At 36.9% G+C, this 25970-nt stretch overlaps 1 protein-coding gene across 6 annotated transcripts in view; it reads left to right on the plus strand.

Moving 5' to 3' along the window:
* The window catches only part of MAP4K3 (mitogen-activated protein kinase kinase kinase kinase 3), a 189034-nt gene that overhangs the window by 77564 nt on the left and 85500 nt on the right, over positions 1-25970 (plus strand). For 4 of the 6 annotated variants that reach the window (XM_067703185.1, XM_067703187.1, XM_067703186.1 and 1 more), the window contains exons 3-4: positions 14347-14437; positions 25117-25181. In XM_067703185.1, coding sequence (XP_067559286.1) covers positions 14347-14437; positions 25117-25181 — 156 coding nt within the window. Of the gene's footprint in view, positions 1-12178; positions 12217-14346; positions 14438-25116; positions 25182-25970 lie in introns of those variants that run through there. The other 2 variants (XM_067703190.1, XM_067703191.1) reach the window with 2 other exon arrangements.

The raw sequence follows: 25970 nt of genomic DNA on the forward strand, positions 1-25970 counted from the left end.
CCGTTCTGACAGGTGTGAGGTGATAATCTCGTTGTGGTTTGATTTCTGTTACCCTGGTGACTAACGATGTTGAGCACCTTTTCATATACCTTTTGGCCATTTGTGTGTCTTCCTCAGAAAAATGTCTATTTAGTTCCTCTGCCCATTTTTAAATCAGATTTTTTGGGGTTTTTTGCCATTAACTTCTGTGAGCTTTTTTAATATATTTTTTGGATATTAACCTCTTATCAGATGTATGATTTTTAGGTATTTTCTCTCATTCTGTGGGTTTCATTTTCTTGATGGTCCCCTTTGCTGTACAGAAGCTTTTTAGTTTTTTATCATAAACAAGGCAAGAGATAAGTGTTGGTGAGGATGTGGAGAACAGGAAACCCTTGTGCACTGTTGGTGGGAATGTAAATTGGTGCAGCCACTGTGGAAAACACTATAAAGATTCCTTAGAAATTAAAAACAGAGCTGCCAGGTGATCCAGCAATCCCACTTCTGGGTATATATCCAAAGGATATGAAAGGATATCAAAGAGATATCTGTACTCCTGTGCTCATTGTTCACAGTAGCCAAGATAAATAAACAACCTAAGTGTCTGTGGATCAATGGATAAAGAAGATGTGTATTTATATATACAATGGAATATTATTCAGCCAAGAGAAAGAAGGAAATCCTGCCATTTGCAACAGTATGCATGGACTTTGAGGGCATTATGCTAATTGAAATAAGCTAAAACATTAAATGAGTACATGAACTTCACTGAGGTAAGATATGTTTCTTCAAAACCAGTGTATCTGCCCAAATTGGATATCTTTTGTGGAGAAATTGCTGCATAATAAACAAACCAAAAGATAAATCAGCAAGTAACCTCTTTTCTGAAGAGCATAATGTAATCAGTTTAATTAGCAAGCTGTTCTTTACACTCTGACATAAAGTGGAGACAGGAAACTCAAATAACAAGAAATTAAGAATCTGACCATTTATCAGGCTGGAATAGCAGACACAGATAAAACTTCAAACTTAACAGGAAACGGTATTTCTCACAAGAATGATAGAGCTGTAAAGTGTCATAACAAACCCTGTCTTTGAGTGACTGTGGCTTGCCTACTCACTGAAAAACTTTGCTCTGGAAAATCAGACTATCAGAAACTTCACTTGTGTATAATTATAGCAGCAAGAGTGAAACATCCCATTCTTGCCTGGAGAATTTGCCTGGAGAATCTAAGTGTTTTTGACATAGAGTAGCAGTCTTGATTTACAACCAAGACACACAGCTTCAGATAAGGGGTTTCTGGACACAGCATCCACATCTATCTTAACTTCGTAGTTCCTAAGGAAAGAGGACCTTGGTTCACTTTGCAGTCTAGTCCCTTTACACACAGCTCTGCTTTGCTCTAAGCCTATCTAAACACTGCTTCATGTAAATTTCACTTATACTTTACTCTTTCCCAAATCTTTTTTTTTGAACTTTATTTTATTTTTATACAGCTGGTGGTTCTTATTAGTTATCTATTTTATACACATCAGTGTATACATGTCAATCCCAATCTCCCAATTCATCCCCCCCCCACCGCTTTCCCCCTTTGCTGTCCATATGTTTGTTCTCTACAACTGTGTCTCTATTTCTGCCTTGCAAACTGGTTCATCTGTACCATTTTTCTAGATTCCACATAGATGCATTAATATATGATATTTGTTTTTCTCTTTCTGGCTTACTTCACTCTGTATGACAGTCTCTAGATCCATCCACGTCTCTACAAATGACCCAATTTTGTTCCTTTTTATGGCTGAGTAATATTCCATTGCATATATGTACCACAACTTCTTTATCCATTTGTCTGTTGATGGGCATTTAGGTTGCTTCCATGACCTGGCTATTGTAAATAGTGCTGCAATGAATATTGGAGTGCATGTGTCTTTTTGAATTATAGTTTTCTCTGGGTATTTGCCCAGTAGTGAGATTTCTGGGTCATATGGTAATTCTATTTTTAGTTTTTTAAGGAACATCCATACTGTTGTCCATAGTGGCTATATCAATTTACATTCCAACCAGCAGTGCAAGAAGGTTCCTTTTCTCCACCCTATCCAGCATCTGTTGTTTGTAGATTTTCTGATGATGCCCATTTAAACCGATGTGAGGTGATACCTCATTGTAGTTTTGATTTGCATTTCTCTAATAAGTAGTGATGTTGAGCAGCTTTTCATGTGCTTCTCGGCCATCTGTATGTCTTCTTTGGAGAAATGTCTATTTAGGTCTTCTGCCCAATTTTTGATTGGGTTGTTTGGTTTTTGGATATTGAGCTACATAAGCTGTTTATATATTTTGGAGATTAATCCTTTGTCCCTTAGTTTGTTTGCAAATATTTTCTCCCATTCTGAGAGTTGTCTTTTCATCTTGTTTATAGTTTCCTTTGCTGTGGAAAAGCTTCTAAGTTTCATTAGGTTCCATTTGTTTATTTTTGTTTTTATTTCCATTACTCTAGGAGGTGGGTCAAAAAAGATCTTGCTGTTATTCATGTCAAACAGTGTTCTTCCTATGCTTTCCTCTAAGAGTTTTATAGTGTACAGTCTTACATTTAGGTCTTTAATCCATTTTGAGTTTATTTTTGTGTATGGTGTTAGGGAGTGTTCTAATTTCACTCTTTTACATGGAGCTGTCCAGTTTTCCCAGCAACACTTATTGAAGAGACTGCCTTTTCTCCATTGTATATCCTTGCCTCCTTTGTCATAGATTAGTTGACCATAGGTTCGTGGGTTTATCTCTGGGCTTTCTGTCTTGTTCCACTGATCTATGTTTCTGTTTTTGTGCCAGTACCATATTGTCTTGATTACTGTAGCTTTGTAGTATAGTCTAAAGTCAGGGAGTCTGATTCCTCCTGCTCCATTTTTTTCCCTCAAGACTGCTTTGGCTATTCGGTGTCTTTTGTGTCTCCATACAAACTTTAAGATTTTTTGTTCTAGTTCCGTAAAAAATGCCATTGGTAATTTGATAGGGATTGCATTGAATCTGTAGATTGCCTTGGGTAGTATAGTCATTTTCACAGTATTGATTCTTCTAATCCAAGGACATGGTATATCTCTCCATCTGTTGGTATCATCTTTAATTTCTTTCATCAGTGTCTTACAGTTTTCTGCATACAGGTCTTTTGTCTCCCTAGGTAGGTTTATTCCTAAGTATTTTATTCTTTTTGTTGCAGTGGTAAATGGGAGTGTTTCCTTAATTTATCTTTCAGATTTTTCACCATTAGTGTATAGGAATGCAAGAGATTTCTATGCATTAATTTTGTATCCTGCAGCATTATGTGGTTTTTCTCTTTATCAGTTATTTTCATCAGGTGAAATATTTGAAGAGTCATTTTCTTCATTCTCAATCCTTAAAAATACAAATATTGCTATTATAATTAATTTTTCCATATGTTGAAATATCAAGAAGTCAGTAGGATTATTAAACACTTCCTTTATATTTCTGTGTGGTATTAATTATAGTTTGACTATTTCTCCAAAAACTAAAAATTAGGTGCTGGTTCTGTGGTTTTACAAAAAATATTTTATAACTATATGTTGTAATTACTTAAAGCCAATTTTATCTTTTTATTTTTATTTATTTATTTATTTGTGCCGGGTCTTAATTGCAGCTCACCGGCTCCTTAGTTGTAGCATGTGAACTCTTAGTTGCGGCATGCTTGTGGGATCTAGTTCCCTGACCAGGGATCGACCTGGGCCCCCTGCGTTGGGAGCATGGAGTCTTATCCACTGCGCCACCACGGAAGTCCCAATTTTATCTTTTTAAAACCAGCCATTGGATTTCATGGTACCTAGTTTAAGATAGTAATTGGATTTCCTGGTATTCTTGTAGTTTGAGATAATAATTGACAGCTTGTTTAAGGGAATCAGCTCTGGGTAGTGAGCTGTGGTTTTACTGAAAAATATTATTTCCATTTATTGTTTCTGTAGTATGAAATGGAGTTTATAAATTGTGTATTTCGAATGGTACCACGTATCATATTAAAAGGTAAATTAAAACTCGTCTTATAGTTAAAATACTTTTACATATAGCATAAATGGATATTCCCGTTTCTCTGTGTTTAAAATAGAGGAAGATTTGTGAGTGAGTACCCATAACATGGGCATGAGAAATCTTATTTGTTCCCCATAGTTTAAATTTAAATTTTTTCCTCTGGCCATAGGACAGTGTGTATATGTGTGTGTGTGTGTGTGTGTGTGTGTGTGTGCGCGCGCGCACATGTGTGTTGAAAAACATAACATTAGATCTACCCTCTTAATAAATGTTTAAGTGTAAAGTGCAGTATTGTTAACAATAAGCTTAATGTTGTACAGAAGATCCCCAACATGATTGAAATTCTAGCCCTACTGAATAGCAGCTCCTCATTCACGCTGCACCCACTACCCCCCGCACCCCCTGCCCAGCTCCTAGAAACCACCGTTCTACTTTCTGTTTCCATGAGTTTGACTACTTTAGGTACCTCATAAGTGGAATCATATAGTACTTATCCTTCTGTGACTGGCTTATTTCACTCAGCATAATATCCTCAAGGTTCATCCATGTTGTTACATATGCCAAGATTTCCTTCTTTTTTATGGTTGAATAATGTTCCATTATATATATAAGTACAAACACCACATTTTCTTTGTCCATTCCTGCATCTCTTGGCCATTGTGAATAATGCTGCAGTGAACATAGGAGTGCAAATATATCTTTGAAATCCTGATTTTAATTCTTTTGGTTAAATACCCAGAAGTGGTATTGCTGGATTATATGATGGTTCAATTTTTAATTTTTTGAGCAGCCTCCATTCTGTTTTCCATTGCAGCTGCATCATTTTACATTTCCACCAAGAGTATACAAGTGGTCCAATTTCTTCACATCCTTTTCAACCCTTGTTATTTTCTATATTTTTTTATAGTGGCCATCCTAAGAGGTGTGAGTTGATACCTCATTGTGGCTTTGCTTTGCATTTCCCTTCTGATTAGTGTTGTTGAACAACTTTTCATATACCTGTGGGCCATTTGTAACGTCTTCTTTGGAGAATTGTCTATTCAAGCCCTTTGATTTTTTAATCAGGGTTTGGTTTTTTGGTGGTGTTTTGTTTGTTTTGGGGTTTTTTTGTTTTTTTTTTTTTTTTTGCTATTGAGTTGTAGGAGTTACTTGTATAGTTTGGATATTAACCTCTTATCAGATATATAGTTTGCAAATATTTTCTCTTATTTTTTAGGTTGCCTTTTTGCTCTGCAACAGCTTTCTAGATTAATGTAGTCCCACTTGTCTATTTTTGCTTTTGTTCCTTGTTCTTTTCATATCATATCCAAGAAATTATTGCTAAGACTAGTGTTAGAGATGTTCCCCCCCTATGTTTTCTTTTAGGAGTTTTATTGTTTCTGGTCTTGGGTTTAAGTCTTTAATCCATTTTGAGTTGATGTTTGTGTATGGTGTAAGAGGTGGGTCCAGTTTCATTTTCCTGCCTGTGGATATCCATTGTTCCCATCACCAGTTGTGGAAGAGACTGTTCTTTCCCCATGCTGTAGTCTTGGCACCTTTGTTGAAAATCCGTTAACCATATGTGTGTGGGTTTATTTCTGGGCTCTCCATTCTGTTCCATTGGTCTATATGTCTGTCTTTATGCCAGTACCATAAGGTTTTGATTACTGTAACTTTGTAATATGCTTTGAAATCAAGAAGTGTGAGGCCTCCAGTTTTGTTCTTCTTTCTCAAGATTGTTTTGGATATTCAGGAACCTTTGTGGTGGTTCCATGTGACTTTTAGGGTTGTTTTCCTATTTCTGTAAAAAATACCATTGAGATTTTTAGAGGGATTACATTGAATCTGTAGATCACTTTGGGTAGTATGGACACTTTAACAATATTAAGTCTTCTAATCCATGAATATGGGGTATCTTTCCATTTATTTTTAATTTATTTCATCAGGATTTTGTAATTTTAAGTGTACAGGTCTTTCCTAAGTATTTTATTCTTCTTTTATGAGATTGTAATTGAGGTTTTCTTAATTTCCTTTTCTGATTATTCATTGCTTGTGTATATAAACACAACTGATTTTTATATGTTGATTTTGTATCCTGCAACTTTGCTGAATTCATTTATTCTAACAGTTTTCTTGTGGAATTATTAGGATTTTCTACATGTAAGGTCATATCATCTGCAAGCAAGAGATAATTTTACTTCTTCCTTTCCGACTTGGATGATTTTTGTTTCTTTTCCTTGTCTCTCTGGCCACAGGACATTTAACGTGATCCACGATAGACAAAGAATCAAAAAGATGAGAATTCTTCTGGGTATATCAATTCTTAAATAAGAGCTACTTATTTTAAAATAATACCTATTACAAAACTGTTCCCTCATGTTTATTTTTCCCAGATGAATTTAATTATATTTTTTTATGTTCAGAAATGATTCAGTTGGTATTTTGATTGGAATTACATTAATTCAGAGATTAATTCATGAGACAATTGCCATCTTTACCATAGTAAATTCTTCTGTTCACAAATGAAGTGTCTTTCCTTTTTTTTTTTTTCAGGTCTTTTAACTCCCAAAATACTTATAAATAAAGTATTTTATTAAAATGTGGCCTACACATTTTAAAGCTTCTCCTTAGATACATAATTTAATTTGATGTATGTATTCTCATTTGTTAACTTGAGGATTTTTTTTTTGTTTCTGGTCGTTTTTTTCAGTTGATTTTTGTTTGCTTGCTTTCTGGGAACACAATCATATATATTGCAAATAGTGAGAATTTTGTATTTCTACTGTTCATACCACCTTATTTTTTTCACTTGTGGGTTTCAATTGCTTCATACTTCTGGAATAATTCATTAACTCCTTCAGATTAAGTGCCCCTATTATGTGTTGGGAGACAGAGTGAATAAATAAACATATAGTATATTAGATGTGATAAGTGCTGTGGAGAAAAATAAAGCAGAGTAAGGGTGTTGTGGAGTTGTTGTGGGTTTCAATTTTATGTAGGGATATCAGAGATGGTCTCATCTTAAAGGCAACGGTTGAGTAGAGCCCTGGAGGAAGTGAGAAAGCAAGGCAGCTGGGTGGAAAAGAACACTGCAGGTAGCTGAATAGAAAGTGTAAAGGTTCTGAGTCAGGAGCTGTGTATGATATTCAAGGAAGAGCAAGGAGGCCAGTGTGGATGAAGCAGAGTAAGAGGGAGAAGAGTAGGAGAAACGATATAGGAGTACAAATAACAAATCATACTGGGTGATAATAATAGAGGTAATAGTTATTAAACATTATGTTTGAGGCCTTGTTCTACGTACTTAACAAGTATTCTTTCATTTAATTCTTACAATAACCTTAAGAGGGAGACGCTGTTATCTCTGTTTCATAATGAGGAACCTGAACTCAGAGAGAGAGAATATGAATATGAATGAATTTGCCCAAGATCATACAACCAGAAAGTTGTGAAACCAAGTTTCATAGTTCAATATATTTATTTTTTGGCTGCACCACGCAGCATGAGGCATCTTAGTTCACCGACCAAGGATCTAACCAGGGCCCCCTGCAGTGGAAGCTTGGAGTCCTAACCACTGGACTGCCAGGGAAGTCCCCATAGTTAAATATTCTGATTCCAAAATATATGTCCTTAAACATGACACTGTGCTAGATATGGTGAGTCCAGCAGCAAAGTATAGATTTAATGTTATAGAAATGAGGGAGTTATCCATTTCAGTGAATGACAACTCCATCTTTCCAGTTGCTCAGACCATAAATTTGAAAGTCATATTTAACTCATCTCATTTTCCCGTACTCCACCCCCAACCAGACTGAACCGGTTAGCTCTGTCTTCAAAATAGATCCAGTTGCTGATCACATTTTGTCATCATCATTGCTCCCACCCTGGTGCAAGCCACTGCACATCTCCAGGGATTAATACACAATCTTCTAGGGACTTCCTTGGTGGTCCAGTGGTTGGGACTCTGCGCTTCCACTGCAGGGGGCACGGGTTCGATCCCTGGTTGAGGAACTAAGATCCTGCAAGCTGAGCAGCGGGGCCAAAATAATCTTCTAAATGATTTCCCTGCTTCCACCGTTGCTCTACCCAGCAGTCAGAGTGATACTTTTAAATCAGATTAGCATGTCAGGTCTTTGCTGAAAGCATTTCAACAGATTCCTGTCTCAGGGTAAAAGCCAAAGTGCTCATATATGATGTGCCCCCTCTTCGTCCTCATCTTCTACACTCTCTCCCAGCTCACTCCGCTGCAGTCACAGCAGCCTGCTCACTGTTCCTAGAAAAAGCTGAGCAGCTTGAGCCTTTTCAGTGGCTCCCTTCCCTCATTTGTATCTTCAGTCAAATCTCATCTTCCTCACCTGCTCTCTTTAGCCATTCCTACTAAATCCCTATTCCCTCCTGAGCTTCATTTTTCACCTTAGTACTCAACACCTTCTGATGTGCTATACAATTTTACTGATTTATTTTGTCTATTGCCTGTCTACTTACATTAGAATATAAGCTCTGAAAAAGTCAGGGATTTTTGTTTGTATTATTTTTTACTGATGCAGTCCCATTGGTGGCACATAATTGTTCAGTAACGATCTGTTGAATAAATTTTAAAAAAAGATAAAGAAAGAAGGGAGTTATTTAAGGTTTGACTTTAAGCTGTTATAGTTATGACTGTGCACATTTTATGTCTCCTGTAAGTTTCTTAAAGTCAAGGAAAGTCTTGTTCATTTCTGGAACTCTACTCATGGTCTCCAGTACGTTCTCTTTTATATCATATTAGCTGCTCAGTGTATGGTGGTTGTTGAATGTCTTCTCAGCAGGGAACGTCCTAAGAATAACTATTCATCTTTACCCAAATGAAAGCATTAGATATTTTCACAAATAATATATATACACAAATACACACTCACACACATATTTCTTTACATACTTATATGCTAAAAGGTAAATCAGATCTATAACAAGTTAGCTTCCTTTACACTCTTTAAAAATTATAATTAAAAGTATTTTCAATTCTAATCTCTATTGTTAGTTACCATGTAAATTAACTTTTGATACTGCAAAGAATTATTTCATTATCATGACACTTGTCAAGACACTTCTGGAAAACCATGGCAGCTTCTGAGAGTCATGAACATGTTAATCATTTAGAAGAGAGATATAAAGATGACTAAAGGGACATAAAAAAACAAAGAATTGAAATAAGAAACAACAAACAAAAGGTAATTGACGGTGACATGTAAACTTGTTTCCTTCATAGGGGAAAGAACTACAGAAACAGAAGATACACAGTTTACAAATAGACCAAGAGTTGGTTTCCTAAAGACTTGTCTGTTGTTTCACCTCCCAATACAGATAATCCTTACGTTTCCCCTGTTTGTTTTTCATATAACCTCTACTTCCACTCAGTGTGCAGATACACATCAGTTGCTTTCATTACAATTACTCGGACTTAGATACATAAACTGTTAAAAAGCACAAAATGGTAACGCTACCTCCCAGCCAGTAGTTCTGTTTCAACAGCTTTACCATATTTATCTAACAAGAGTGATTGTGTAATTATTTGCTTTATTGAATTTTTTGCTTATTTTTTAAAAATGTGAGTGGATAGTTTATTGTCAACGTGCTTATGTTAATGATAAGAAGAGTAGGTCTTATAAACTTAATACAGTTGATGCCAGTGAAAATAATTAGGCATACCAAAAAGGCAGTTAGTTGGTTATCAGTTTGATCTAAGATTATGTATTATTTCGTCAAAAAAAAAGTAAATAATTGTATGAAATGTTGGAAATACCGTGATTGTCAGTTTGTATCTAAAAAGGCAAGAGGGCCTCCCCAGTCGCGCAGCAGTTAAGAATCCACCTGCCAGGTGGACATGGGTTCAAGACCCGGTCCAGGAAGATCCCACATGCCACAGAGCAACTAAGCCCAGGCGTCACAACTACTGAGCCTGTGCTCTAGAGCCCATGAGCCACAACTACTGAGTCCACGAGCCACAAGTACTGAAGCCCACACACCTAGAGCCTGTGCTCCACAACAAGAGAAGCCACCCCAATGAGAAGCCCGTGCACCGCAACAAAGAGTAGCCCCTGCTTGCCGCAACTAGAGAAAGCCTGCGTGCAGCAATGAAGACCCAATGCAGCCAAAACTAATAATAAATAAATAAATAAACAAACAAACAAGGCAAGGAAGTATTAGGGAGTCTATGTTTTATTGTAGTTTTCAGGGAGAGACCCACCCCCATAACATTCAAGTGTCCTTTTGCTCTCACATATTTGACTAAATATAGCTTTTTACAGGAAAGCATTGTATTAAAAAATAAATTGTATAAAAAATAAAAGCAAATAGAAATGCCTATGATCTTGTTCATTATATCTGTGCTCTATTAGAGGGACAGAGTCTCGTGTTTGTTAACCCACTAAAACATTTGTGAAGCCCCTCCTACGGTTTGGACAACCTTTTTCGTAAATGGATGGTAATTGTATCAGTTTAGGATAATGCTAACTACTGTAATAACTAAGCTAGATCATAATATAATTTTATTTCAAGTTTATGCAATAGTTTAGAGCAGATGTTCAAGTTGTTGGATGACTTTCTTTCTTTGGGTGACTCAGGGACCCAGACTTGCATTTTCTGGGACCTCACAGTGTCATGTAGCCTGCTAATGGGAAAAGAAAGAGTAGGAAAATGACACATTATTTTTGCTCGCATTCCATTGGCAAGAACTGTTCTCTTTGGCACGTCATGTTGACTGGGAAATGTCTTTTGATGGGATAATTGCCTCCCACCAGTAACTTCCACATTATGGAAGGGAGAGCACAGATTATTTGTGAATGGCTAGCCAGCTCTGCCAAAGTGATAATGTTGATAGTAATCACGTATTAGTTTCCTGTGGCTATGTTAACAAGGTCTACAAACTTGGTGACTTGAAACAGCACAAATTTATTCTCTTAAAGTTCTGGAATTTAGAAGTCCAAAGTGTGTTTCACTGGGTCAAGATCAAAGTCTTAGCAGGGCTGCCTTCCCCTGAATACTCTAAGGGAGAATCCATTTCCTTGCCTTTTCCAGCTTCTAGAGCTGCATTCCTTGCATTCGTTCATTCTTGGCCTCTTCCTCCATCCTCAAGGCCAGCAACATAGCATCTTGCTCCTTGCCTTCTTATAGTCAAGTCTCCCTCTGCCTCTTCTTATAAGGACACTTGTGATTACATTAAGGGCCCACCCAGATAATTCACGATAAACTCCCCATCACAAGATCCTTAACTTAATCATACTTGCACGCCCCTTTTTGCCATGTATGGTAACATTCACAGGTTTCAGAGGTTAGGACCTGGCCATCTTTGGGGCCATTATTCAGCCTACTACAGATAGTTAACATTTATTGAACACTTAGTATTGTGTCATGTTTATTCTGAGAACTTTGCATGTGTAAGTCTGTATTTTTCTGCCTGTCTACTTGATTTATTCATGATCTGCTCTACTTGTAGGCTTGCTTATTTTTCTCAATTAGGTTTTGTTTTTATTTTTGCCATCCTTTGGAAGATGTATTCTTCATTTTAATGTCAAAAATTTTACCGAAAATTCATAATCTCTCAGAATTGGAAAGAATTTTTCAAAATTATCTAACCATCCCATTGGGGGGGCTATTAATTTATCCTTTAGAATGTATTTCTCTTGAACTTTGAAGAAAGTCCTTTAACTCTGTTAGGCTCCTTTGGATTAATTAATGTATTAAACTGCTTTCTTTTTTCCTACCCAAATCTACCTTTTTTCAGTTACCTTTAAAAATCAAATTGTGGAATTTTTCTTTGGATTTTTTCCCCACAAAAATACTGAATTTAATTTGGCCATTGTCATAATCACGTGGGGATGACTTAATAGGACAAAAAGGATGCACTTTGGATCAACAACATTTCCTGGGAAAGACATGGTTGAAGGCTTAAAAAGCCATTCATAGATTTTAGTGAAACCACAGGAGTAGCAAACAAACAATTGTATAAAACATGCTAATAACTGGATGAAATTAAACCCAAAGCAGATGCTCCTGATTTAGAGTCATCATGTAGTAGAATTATGTGCTATGATTATGATTATGCTCTTATTATGATTCATTCAGGTAACAACTTAATTGATTGCATATTAGGTGCTAGGGATACAGAAATGATGAAGGTATCATTCCTGTCCTAGATGCTGTAACATTCCAGTGAGGACATAGACATGAAGACATTGATGCAGTGATGCTTACAGGTATAATAGAAACCACAGCTCAAGGTGGCTTAAACAGTACAAGGAGTTTATTGGTCATGAACAGGTATATCTGAAAATTACCAGGCAGATGAGGCTTCCTGTAGTAGCTCAATTACACTGGTCATGTGCCTTCCTTCTTCCCCCCTTTTCGTGTTTCTTCTCAGTGTTTTCTGCAGGTCAGTGTTATTCTAAAGCTGGCTGCCTTGGAGGTTGTGTGACGACTAACAGCTTCAGGGCTGCTCCTGGAAAGAGAGCTGCTGTCCTCTAACTATTAAACTAGTCCTAGAGTTCAGGCTGACTGTATCAACTTTGATCTCATGTAACCCAGTCACTGAATTGGGGAAAAGTATAATCGAAAGGCAGGTGAAAAGCAAAATTTAGAACTTTCAAAGTATTTCATATATCCCTGAAAATTGGAGTTCGTCTCATTATGGCCTTATTATGTTTATCTTGGATTTTTCTTAATATACTGAATCAGAAATTCTTACTGGTGGGAAGTAAACCCAGAAGATCCTAGTTCAGTGATTTTCTTTTGAGATTTTGAAGGCATAAAAATTTTCTATTCTCCCTTTGGAAAACTTTGATTTTGTACCCATTTCATTGCAGAAATTACGAATCTGACATACTGTATCTTCTCTACTACTTCTTCCCTTGTCACTGGGGCAGTAAGGTTGGTTTTGATCTTGAGTTCAGATGGTTCATGGTTAGGCTACTTTCAAGCCTGTTACATTTACAGTAGGAAAATGCCAGGCCAGAAGTGTCAAGGGCTTGCCATAACAACCTCATATTTACAATTTAAACTTTAGTTTGGGAAACCTATTTTTGATTCTGCCACTAATATACATTTAATCAGGCTATTCATAGTATATAATGCTTGAAAAACTGAGTTAGTAATACAAAGCTGCTTTGATTTCAATGTAAGCACTTCCACGTGTTCTCTTTCTGCTTAGTCTCTGGTTTACCACATTTGCATTCATGGCAGTTCTGTCTCTCTCCATGACAAATGTTCATTCAGGAACCAGGAACATGTGTGACACTGTTACAGGATTGCCAGATCTTATTTTGAAGAATTTGGGCAGGGAGGGAGTAGAAGGAGAGAGATACTTGCTGATAGTCTGACCAGACTTAAATACAATCCCATTCTACATCCCAGCACAGCTGGAGCAAGGCACTTGAATACAGGATAAGCCTGTGGCAGGGGTGGTGGTGCGGGGTGTGGGGGGGGGGGGCTTCTGGTAAACCAGTACTGCTAGAGTAAGGCCTCTCAGCTCTACCAAAAGAGCTGTGGAGGTACATTTGATAGTCTCAGTGTATAAGGGTTCCTGCCCTAACTTAAAAAAGAACTGCTTCCTTGTGCAAAATTATATTAAATGTTGGGACTTCCCTGGTGGCGCAGTGGTTAAGAATCCGCCTGCCAATGCAGGGAACACGGGTTCACGGAGCAACTAAGCCCGCGTGCCACAACTACTGAGCCTGCGCTCTAGAGCCCGCGTGCCACAACTACTGAAGCCCACGTGCCTAGAGCCCATGCTCCGCATCAAGAGAAGCCACCACAGGAGAAGCCCGCACACTGCAACGAAGAGTTGCCCCTGCTTGCCACAAGTAGAGAAAGCCCACACGCAGCAACAAAGACCCAACGCAGCCAAAAATAAATAAATAAATAAAATTATATTGAATGTTATTTGCTAAGAAAGGGAAAACATAATGTATTTCTAGTGAATTATATGATGGCATAATTGTAATAATAGCAAATGCTTATCTAGTGCTTACTCTGTGTCAGATACTGTTCTAAGCATTTTACATACATTAGCCCACCTAACCCTTACAATAGCCATATAAGATAGATTATTATTAGTTTTATCCCTATTTTACAGAGGAAGAAATTGGCACAGAGAGGTCAAGTAACTTGCCCAAGTTCACACAGCTTAGTAAGGGACAGAGTTGGGATTTGAATCCAACATAGTCTGGGACCAGAGTTCATACTTTTTAATCATTGTACTTTACTTTCTGTCAAGATAGGACTGAAATTGTCATTAAAAATAATATCAATAACATTTTTTATGTTTTGAAAGAAATCGACATTTTGAAATTTACCTACTAAATATTCAACTTGCTTATTTTTTATTCTAGGAGAAGACTTTGCAGTTGTGCAGCAAGAAATTATTATGATGAAAGACTGTAAGCACCCAAATATTGTTGCTTATTTTGGAAGCTATCTCAGGTACATTGTTTGTTTCCCTTATGAAAAGCAGTAATGATTTCCATCACCTAATACATTTAACAAAATAAAGTTAGCTCTAATACCAAGTTTTGTAGTTTTCTTCATGCTTTGAAAATAAGATATCTTCATATGAATGGAATTTTTATTTATGACCTCTTTATGTTAATTCTGTACCCCATACCATAGTCCATGATTTGTCTGTTATACTCTTGGGAATTCTGGGTGTAGTTTCAGTGAGGAAGCTGGCAAGTAAAAACTGACTTTTATGGTTAGTCTTCCTGTGGTAGACCAGAGATCTAAATACGCCATTCTGTTGCCCCTTTCTTCTAGTCTTGGGTGAATTTACAAAGTATATCTGTTGTTTTTATTAGAACCTTTAGAACCTTTTTTTTTCTTTTGTGCTTCTAGCCTCAAAATATTGCATCATCCCTTCCCTTCATTTTATCCAGAGGACTAGGAATTATAATTATTTTACTAACTTCTTATTTTCCCAGGTCCTAAAGTGAACTTAGAAGGACTGAATTTGCCGCCCCTTGTTTTGGTTTGGCAGGACCAAGCCAGGTTCCCCAGGTCATATTCCATAGGGGATGACCTCAAGGCCAGATCTTGCGTTTCCATTCACTTCTGTATGCAGTTGAGTTGAGCACTGTGACCTAGTTGTTTCCAAGGTTCCTTCCAAAGGGGAAGGATTAGAGAATGTTTTCTTAGGTATTTAAAAAACTCTTCTGTTTGGTTCCCATATACTGTAGGGTAAGAATAAGGATGTATCTTATTACAGCTCCCATTCTGTCTGTGAGCCAAGTACAAAACACTTCTTTTCTGATGCAGGCACAGCATATGGAAAAGACGGGGCACTTCTGCCCTCTCTTCCTTCCAGCTTGTGAAAGGCCAGGCGGACCAGCTCTTCTTGATTCTAACCGCTCTTGGATAGCTTTGATTGTCCACCTTCATCGAGGTCAAAGGGTGGGTTTAATGGGACTTTAGTTCACGTAGGGACAGGTGCTACCCCGAGGTCAGTGGCTGTTAAACATTTTGAATGGGTTCTTTAACAGCCAGTTTAAAACTGTTTTAATGGTGGGTGGTTCAGACAACAACCTAACAACAGTTTCTGCATCAGTTTTTATCTTATGGACAGACCCAGCACAGGCAGTTACTCCATCAGCTCAAAGAAGTCCCTTACAGTCATTTAAGCTCATGATACAAATAACTGATTTCTGCCAACACATGTAAATTGTCACTTCAAAACAATTTATTTCACTGTTATTGGTCCTAACAAAATGATCCTACTTAGACTCATTTGGGAGAAGCATTACAAAGTTTTCTTCCCCCAAGAGCAAACAGATCTTTTTTTAAGAGTTTTTGTGTTTCCCCAGGGCCATTGAACTGAGAATTTCTCAAACATGTTCTGAGTCTTCCAGAAATATGGGACCATCCGAAGCCTAACCTGTTATTCCAGGAGATCCCCACCCACTTACATGGCAACCTTGGTGTGGTGAAATGAGCATGATCTTTTTGCCACAGAGACAGTAGTATAGTTGGTAGTTTAGAGCTTGAGTTCTGGAGTCAGGTTGGTTGGGTTGGTTGAGTCCTGACTCCATCACTTACTAACTTTGTGACTTATGGCAAATTACTTAACCACTCTGTGCCTCCATTTCCTCATCTATAAAATAAGGATAATAATAATAGATACGTGATGTGATAACTACAAGGGTAGTTGGTAAATATAAGTAAAGTGTTAAGAACAATGTTTAGAGCATAATAAATGCTCAATAAATGTTAACTTGTATTGCTACTACTATTGCTATGATTACTATTACTGTTAACTGTTTTTTAAATACCGTCAGGTTAGTGCCTAATTTGATCTTTTCAACAACGCTCTTAGGAATATTACTCTATGGTAAATATTATTTCCATTTTACAAATAAGGTGTTTGAGAGTTTCACATCGAGTATTTAGTTCACAGTCTCATTTCAAGTTATTGACCGAGGAGGGTCCTAGTTCTTTCTGTGGTATTGTGCTTATGGATCACATGACTTTTGACTTGGCCTTTCTACTTCCTTGCCAAAAAAGCTGACCAAATAAACTTCCAGTACTTCACACCCACCCACCCCACCCCTCAAAATTCAAAAAGTAACATTAAGCTAAACTGGACATTTGACTTTCTGGGTTACTTAGGCAAGAGCCTTCCCACACAGGTTAGGCAGCAAAACGTTTGATCTTGTTACCGGAATACAGAATTCCTTTTGGGTTTGTATTCATTTTTGTTGAGACTTGGGGCAAAATAGCACAACTCTGTAGTAACACACTCTTTAACCTTAACCATGAGACATGCTACAAGAGAGCCAATTTGAGATTATGCCTAACAAAAATTGTACTTACTTTTAGATATCAGGAACCATGTATTCTGACTGTATTTTGAATATCCTTTTTTTTTAAAGTAAACCTTTTAAATTGAAGCATAGTATATATACAGAACAGTGTGCAAGTTTCTGTTTTGTGTGTAACTCGATGGATTTTTTTTAGAGGATACTTTTATTTTAATCTAAGTATAAGGATACAGAGAGCAAAACTGCCCAGAAACCGTCGTGAAACAGACAAAATTAGGGTCATTCTTTTTTTTTTTTTTAATAAAACGTGTTCATTTGGAGTTGTATGATCTGATATAGGAAAACTGATTTAAACATATAATTTTATTCTGTAACGTGTAGTTGATGAAAGTGATACGAAAGCAATTGGTAGTATAATGTGGAACAGCGATTAATCCTCTCTTTCTTTAGCTCTTTTCTTCTATAGAAATTCTTCCCTGCTTCACTAATTAAAGTCTAGACTCAGGCAAATTTGGACTATGGGATAATGATTAGCCTTGTGGGGTGTTAGAGCTAGAAGGGACCAAGAGGTCTTGTCACTTAGCCCACTTTTTTTTTTTTTTTGCTGATAGAAGAGAGACTGCTGGATAAATGACTTCTTTAGGTTATCCAGCTACTCATTGTTGGTGCTGGGATTTAAACCTGGCTCTGCAGGTACCTAGCCAGCAGTCTTTTTGGTGTACATATTAGTCTGGAAATGGCAGATTTAGTCTCAGAGGGAACATGGTTTCTTGGCTTCTTTCTCATTACTGAATGAGTTTTCAGAAGGCAATGAGCTTGTTTGTTTGAACTTGATACAAACCCCCTAAAATATATACAGTTCTTATTGACCTTCTTCCTTCTATCTTGTTGCATTATAGCCTATTATAACAAATTTGGACCAAAAAATTGAGTAAACTGAAGTAACGTGGTTTGACCATTAATAAATTTCCCCTCCAGGAAATCAGACTTAACCCTATGAATTTACTGAATAGATGACCAGCAAATAATTAAGTTCAGAAGCGTATTTTATAACAGGGTTATAGTGAGCTATGCTCACTTCCCAAAGGAATATTGAGACTGAGCTCCTGTAAGACAGAGAAGCCTGATACTCTTGATGGGGCCGTCCTTACTTGCTCTTCAACATCATTAAAAGCCTGTGTTTATTAAGTGCCTAATTACACATACTGTACAACAAGAACTGGATAGAGAAAACTTTTCTCTGAAAGTTTAGAATTTAAAGTAAATAGACCTGGTGTGGTAAATATTTTTATCTGTGTATTTCTGTGTGTATATTTACAAAACAACAGATTTAAATCACCATAGACCTATTCTTTATTCTCAGTAGAGCTAAACGATTGCTTCTTTTAAGCAAAGAATGATCTTAACTTCAGATTCTTCTAAGCATTCCTTCACCCAGCATATCCTTTAAGAATAAATTAAGAAAATTGGAACATTCCTTTCTAGTCTGAACTCATAATGCTCAGCTTTGACTAACAGCAAATGATCCTCAAAAGATGAGCTGTCAGAAGGTCAGATCCATGCACTGAAAACACTTTTATTTAGATCAGATATTTTAAACCTTTGAAATCCAGAGTAGTAGTTTAGATGAACATGATTTAACTCATAGTAATAATATATTTATGAATCATCACCACTTACAAAGTGTGTTTACATTATTTCTTAGGATGTCTAGAGTGCTGTATTGATTTCTGGAGATGTTAAGATAGATAAAACAGTCCTTGCCTTTAAGGAGCTTACTATTGAATAGAAAAAATAAACATGAGCAAATAATTGCAATGCTAGGTGCAGTAATCATTTTGACGTAAGATATAAAGTGATAAAGATGTGGTAGAATATCTGATTTTGTCAAAGGGAATCAGAGAGAGCTCTTTGAATGATGTTATTCCCAAATACTGGGTGTTAGAGGATTAGTATGCATTTACTGTGGTGTGTATATGTATGTAGAAAATTGTAATTTCTGACAAAGGAAATGGATGCATGAAAAAATCATGAAGTGTTCAGGAGATAGCAAATAATCTCATATTAGAGTTTAAGGGGAAAGGGTGTAGTTCAGCAGGTTAAGGCTGTGGAGATTTAGGCAAAAAAGAAACCTTTTATGCCTTAATTAGGACCTATATGTATTGAGCATACTTGTTGGAAGGTTTTAACACAGAGGTAGTATATTCTATGGGGGGATGGACTTGGGGTGTAGGGTATTGAGACAAGGAGCCAGTTAATTTTATACGGTACATTTATTACAGTAATCCAAGAAAGAGATGGTAGTCCCCTGAGTTATATAGAAACTGGAAGAAATTTTTTTTCTAGAGCCAGAGACAGGACTTGCCAGGGAAACCACAGAATCTTAACTGAAAATGCGTTTTTGAATGCTCACACTATGAAAATAAAGTAAATTAAGTCACTTTAGTTTATACCCAGCTACTGTCTTTTTTTAAAAAAGGAAACTTAATCTTGGAATATGTTAGATTTACATAAAAGTTGCAAAGATAGTACAAAGAGTTCTCGCAGCTTTCCCTGGTGTTAACATCTTACATAACCCTGGGACATTTGTCAAAACTAAGAAATTAACACTGGTACAATATGTTAGCTAAACTAAGATACTGCATTTGGATTTTACCAGTTTTTCACTAATGGTCCTCTTTAAGAAATTTGGTGGAACTACCTTATGAGATACTTCTTTATACCAGTATTGCTGGGGTATTTCTACGGAACATCTGTTCAGAGGGATGCTGATATGTGAAGAAATGGGTCTATGGAAAAAATAATTGGGGGATGTAGCGAACTAAACAAAATTAGAGAAGTTGTATTTCTTCTTTCTCTTCTTCATTTTCCCTCTCCCCTCTGCTCTGTTATCTTTTCCCCTTCTTCCTCTTCTGCATTCTCCCCTTCCCAACATTCCATCCCCTTTCTTCCCCTCTTTCTAATCTTCCTCCTCCTTTTCCCACCTTTTCTTCCCTCTCCACACCTCCTCCTTCCCTTTCTCCTTCTATTCTGTGCCCCACTCCCCCCCCACAGGATTTCTCAGAGACCTTAAAATACCAGTGGCGTTGTTAATTTCCAAGAGAAGAGAAGACTGTAGTATATGACATTTCTAAAACTGATTTAACTGTGCAGTGGTTTCTTTTGGGGAACATACTTCACATAGGACTGCTGTCCAGTGACCCGTTCTTTGTCAAATATTATGCCAAACTGGGAGTGTTAAGTACAATTATAGAGAAATAGGTCACCTTGTATCCTCTGAATACATAGCTACCCCTCATTGTTAAAGGGGAAGAAGGTGGATGGGTTACGTATAACTTTTTGGAATGCGGTCGTTTTTGCCTATTTGTTTAAAAATGAACCAAAACATTTTAATTCAGCACACATTAACAGCTATCCTAAACTAAAACATCTAGCAGTTATTAAACTTTTCATTTTTCACATTGACAGTTGAGGTTACAGTTGAATTATTTTGCTGAATGTGATGGAGTAGCCATTGGCAAGTGCTTTGGTCAACAAGATAACCTACAGTAAAGTACAGGGTACAGCAGTGTGGGGCATGGCTAGGCATCCTGTCCCGGGGGAGTGACTGGTCTGCTAGTTTCTAGCAGACATTTGAGAGCTGTTTATCCTTGGTGATCATGCTCATATTTTATTTTTCTTTTTAAATCATGTTATATTTGGGCAAAATACATAAATAATTATACTTAGTTCAGTGTGGGAAGATTAAAAGGTGTGTTTTAGAAATGATAACCTCTTTAATTTAATGAAATAGTTATTAGAATGTTAGTTCCTATATGCTCTAGTAAACATTGAACTAGAAGATGAAAATAGTGAACTTTTCCCCCCTCTACTTATTTTTCTATTCCTTGTAAGATAGAAAGATAATTTTACAGAATAAGAAAGAAGAATTATAAGGATTTGTTGAGCCAGAGAATTAATAGTGATATATTGTATATTTACCTCAGTGATTAATTTTATTTTAGTTCAGATACCCAGGGACAAAGATTTTGTAATTTATTGGCCTGCATCGAATGGACTGATCTGATTCAAGTCCTTTCCCGTTAGGCAGATGGCTTGGTGAGTGACCAAAAGCAAATGCAGATTTACCATCACAAGAGAGACATTCTTAGAACAGATGGAAGTCATTTTTCTAATAGACTCTGAATATTCAGGCGTTTTTGATAATAGCAGACTTAACTAAATAGAATGTTGTAAAGGTAAAGTGTTTTAGGCATCTTAAAAGGTAAAGTATTAAATATATAATTATGATTTTTTTTTCTCAGTCTGTAAGTTGGAAAGTCATTTTACGTAGAGTGAACAGAAAATTGTGTTTTTAAGCAAGGTGGGAAAGGGAGTAGACCAGCTTCAAGTAGAGGATGGTATAATATTGAAATATGTAAGAAAGCAGAGAACTCATTTCCTGCATCCATTTTCTTTACAAGGAGAATTGTTTTCAAACTGGAAAGGGTAGGAAAATAATGCTTAATAAAAGCATTATTAAGAAGGAATTGAAGTACAGATAGGTGACTAGATAATTATAGAGCACCAGACACTTTAAATGAATGTAAGCCTTTTAGATTTATATAAATTATATCTCATTACTATACTGAAAATATAGCAGACATGATTGCCATCCACTGTCGTGAGTGTCTTGACAAATAGGAGGGGTGTCGAAAGATTAGTGATCAGCATTGACCAATTTGCAAAGGAAAGGAAAAGGTGATTTCTAGAAAATACAGACTGTTAAACTTGATGTCAGTCATCTGTCCCCAGCAAACATCTAAGATAAATTATTAATCACATAATTAGTGAGCGCTTATAGGAAGGAAGTGGTGATTAGCATTACTTTAGTAAGAAGTTATGTCAAATCAATCCCATCTCTCTTCTATTTTTTTTCTTAAAGAAAAGAAAAAGGCAAGTTTACTTAATTACACCTTCACTGAGTTCCAGGAGCAGTTTAAGGTGCCTCACATAAATAAAACACAACAAGACAAAATATAACAAAAGGAGTAGAAAACAGCTTACGTTTATTGGGCATATAGTCCAGGTCCTTTACTAAGCAGTTTACTTATCCTGAGCAGACCCCAAAACAATTCAGCCAGTTTCTGTGAGATGTGAGAAGTCCCTGCTGCCTGTTGCTTAAGCCCTTGAGGCAGGAATTTTATATGAAAGTTTCATGTGCAGCAGATGTGAAAATATTTTAGAGCAGTAGTTCTCAAGCACTTTGGTCTTAGAACCCCTTTTATTTTACACTCTTAAAAATGATTGAGTACCCCCAAAGAGCTTTGGTTTGTGTGGGTTGTATCTGTTGATATTTACTATATTAGATATTAAAATTGAGAAACATTTGAAACAAGAATACAGAAGCACATATTCCAGTAGCTGTCAGAGGGATGACATCATCATCACACTTCCTGCTCCTGTAGTGTCTGGAAAACTCCACTGTATTTTCAAGACAGAGTGCAAAGGGCAAATAATTTTTAGTGTTGTTATGAAAATGAGTTTGACTTTGCTGACCCCCTGAAAGGATCTCCAGGACTCTCAGAGGCCTCCAGACCGCACTTTGAGAATCACTGTTCTAGAGGAAGGACTCAGTCTAGAGAGATCAGGCTATGAAATCCTGCATTACACATATTAAATTGGAGTCTAAGCATCATTTCAAAGAATATTGGTTGATAGACTTGCCAGTTTTATACCTCAGTTTAAGCAGCGGCACAGAGAGGTGCCAAATGGTCATTCTGAGCAGTCTACGTAGTTAGAGTGCCATTCATGTCACCAGTGGAAAAGTTACTCCTAATGCTCCTTAAGCTCATTAGTAAACTCAGTAGTGCAGGTCCACATAGTTTATACGCAAAGCTCTTGCTCCTAATTAGGGGCTTTCTAACCAATGACTTCTGGAGCGTGGGGTAGGAGGGGTGTATTTACACTTAGAAATAGTGTCACAATAGTGTCTCCAATTATTTTAAGTAAAATAATTGGAGAGCTAATAAGATGCATGTGAAAACTTCTTTTTTTTTTTTCTTTTAAGGATGAAATTTAACAAATAAGGACAAGGTCCTGTGCATAGTTTCAGTGAACCAGATATACAAATAGGGAGCTAGAAAGGAAACTCATCTGACCACTTCTATGTAAAAAAAGATCTAGAGGTTTTAGTTAACTTCAAACTGCAAACCAGCAGTTGAATGCAGTTGCTAAGAAGCTGAAGTTAATAAGAAATAGAAGTGTTCACATAAAGGACATAATTGTTTGACTCTCAGGGGGATTTAGATTTCTCCCTGTGTAACAGTCACCAGTCATAAATGCCTTCATCGTTTTGGATGAGACCATGCATCTGCCAGCCCCCAGGCATCCATTCTGTGAGTTATTCAAACCAGGCCACTGGGCAACTAGGTCATACTTTACCATCAGCAGTCATGACTCAGTTTCACTGGTATGTGGACCACCTGTGAATTTGAGGTCCTGATTTCTTTCTCTGGGCTTCACTATCTTCAGCTTTGCCTCTAGAATCATGGTACTTTTTACTCTGTACTCTTTTAAGTTTGCTGACCTTCACACTGACAGGTTGTGTTCCCTTGATATATGGTGCATGGTCCATCACACCCAACCAAGTCAGCTCACCTCTCAGGTCTGCTTAATCACACCACCACTGCCATATGTGGTCCAATCCTGATAACAGCTCCACTTGTTAATGCACTGTTCATGCAGTATTCAGACTAGTACTTGATTCTGGGTGCCACATTTTAAGAGACATTGACAAACTAGAGACTATCCAGATGAAGGTAACTAAACTGAGGAATATACAAACCAACCACTGTTTTACAGTATGACCTCAGCCTATTCTAGCTTCACTTCCTGCCATTCTCTCTTCAGGTAGCCTGAGTTCAACTCACGCTAAATCACCCACGGTCTCTAAAATGTGTCATCAAATTTTCATTCTTTTGCACAGGCCCTTTCCCTGTCTCTTAGTGGTGAATTCCTACTTTAACTTCAAGACCCAACTCAAATGTTATTTCCTCCCTTAAAATTTCCATTGACTCTCCTAATTATTTTTACCTCTGGGTTCTCACAGAACTTTATACATGCCTGAATTGTGCATTAATCAAACTATAATACAGTCCAAGGGTCAGCAAACCTTTTCTGTAAATGACCATATAGTAAATATTTTAGGCTTTGTGGACTTCGTATGTTTCTCTCTGTCACAGTTGCTCACCTCTGCTGTTTTAGTACAAAAACAGCCATAGATAATATGTAAATGAATGAGTGTGACTGTATTCCAACATAACTTTACATGGACACTAAAATTTGAATTTCACAGAATTGTCACATGTCAAGAAATAATATTCTTCTTTTGAAACCACCCCCCCAACCGTTTAAAAATATGAAAACCATTCATAGTCCCTGGGCTATACAAAATCAGGCAGCAGGCTAGATTTGGCCCACTGGCCATAATTTGCTGATCCTGGTACTAATCGATTTGTTTATTATTTCAATTACTCATGCATTCATTCATTTATGAAATAAGTATTCATTTACTGGTATCCTTCTAGGCACTGTGAATGCAGTGGTAAGAGACACCAACATATTATTAAGGCAGAATCTTTCTTCCGTGTTAGACTGAGCTTGCTGAGTTCAGAGACTTTTCTATTCCATCTCTGCCCCCCAAGAATAGTACATTTCCTGTTACATTTTGAGATGAAGTAATGAATGATTCAACAAAGGAATAAGAGATTATGGCTTTGCTAATTATTTCTCCTGTGACTATGTGGTTATGCTGTCTTATAATGTGAATGTGAAAGAGAAATGCTACTAAAGACAAGTGAGTGATAAATTTTTAACAAAGGTTATTTTGGAAAGATCTTTGTTGAGTCTAGATATGAGGGTAAAGTTTACATTTTGTCTGTTTTGTCAATGAGAAGAGCCATCAAAGTGATACACTTTGAGATGTATTGGCTATTCTCTGATGAATCTTCTCTATGTAATTTTTGGTATGAACCTTTTAATTAACATTTAACTTTTATAATGCAGTCATAGGGTAGATGGATAAACTGTGAGGGAGGGGACTTTTTAACTAAAGGGACATTTTCTCTCATTTGGATGTGCCAAATGACATCTTTACATCCTACAAATTGTGTATTTTAAGGATTAAAACCTTGGGTTGAGTTACAGCAACACATTATGTTAAGTAATTCGTTTACTCATAGATATTAGCTTTTCTCTTAGCACATTGCATTTATGTGGTTTTTCAAGGTATTGGCATACGACCTTAAAATACTTGTTACTTCAAATAACTTTAATCATGAAAATGTGATAATGCTTATTTTCTTTTTATAGGCGAGATAAACTTTGGATTTGCATGGAGTTTTGTGGAGGTGGTTCTTTACAGGATATTTATCATGGTAAGACCAAAGTATATGTGAAAGAGATTAAGTAGAAATTCTTAAAATACAGTTATTTACTATGTTAAACATTAATGTTGTTTTGAGGCAAGTGTGTTTTATCATTATGCTATTTGGATACATAAGGAAATTTAAGATATATACAGACGAAAGGAGCATTCACTTTATAAGTTGAGAAATTACACACAGTTGAATTATTTGCTAATTCTAAAGAAGGTATATTATATATAGTTAGTTCAGTTGGAATAGGAAACAGGAAAGGATAGATTTTCTGGAACTGTTTTAGAAGGCTTAATGAAGAAAGTGGGCTTTAAATTGGTCTTTAAAAGATAGGTAAACCATGGATACAAAGAAGAGACATAAGTGTACTCCAGCAGCACAGTGATGTGAAGGTGTGACATGTTAGATCACTCTCACTGGTCTGTCTAGGGTGTATTTGGAGAGTGTGGTCAGATCTAGAGAGCCTTGAAAGCCAGAAGGAGGGACTTGCCTGGTGGTCCAGTGGTTAAGACTCCACACTTCCACTGCAAGGGGCACAGGTTGGATCCATGGTTGGGGAACTAGGATACTGCATGCCGTGCTACATGGCCAAAAGAAAGCCAGAAGGAAAAACATGGGAACATTTCTGCTTCATGAAAAGTTATTTCTGAGACGTCCCTGGTGGCACAGTGGTTAAGAATCCACCTGCCATTGCAGGGGACATGGGTTTGAGCCCTGGTCTGGGAAGATCCCATGTGCTGCAGAGCACCTAAGCCCAGGTGCCACAACTACTGAGCCCACGTGCCACAA

This window comes from Pseudorca crassidens, chromosome 14 (genome assembly GCF_039906515.1).
Source record: "Pseudorca crassidens isolate mPseCra1 chromosome 14, mPseCra1.hap1, whole genome shotgun sequence".
Lineage (NCBI taxonomy): Eukaryota > Metazoa > Chordata > Mammalia > Artiodactyla > Delphinidae > Pseudorca > Pseudorca crassidens.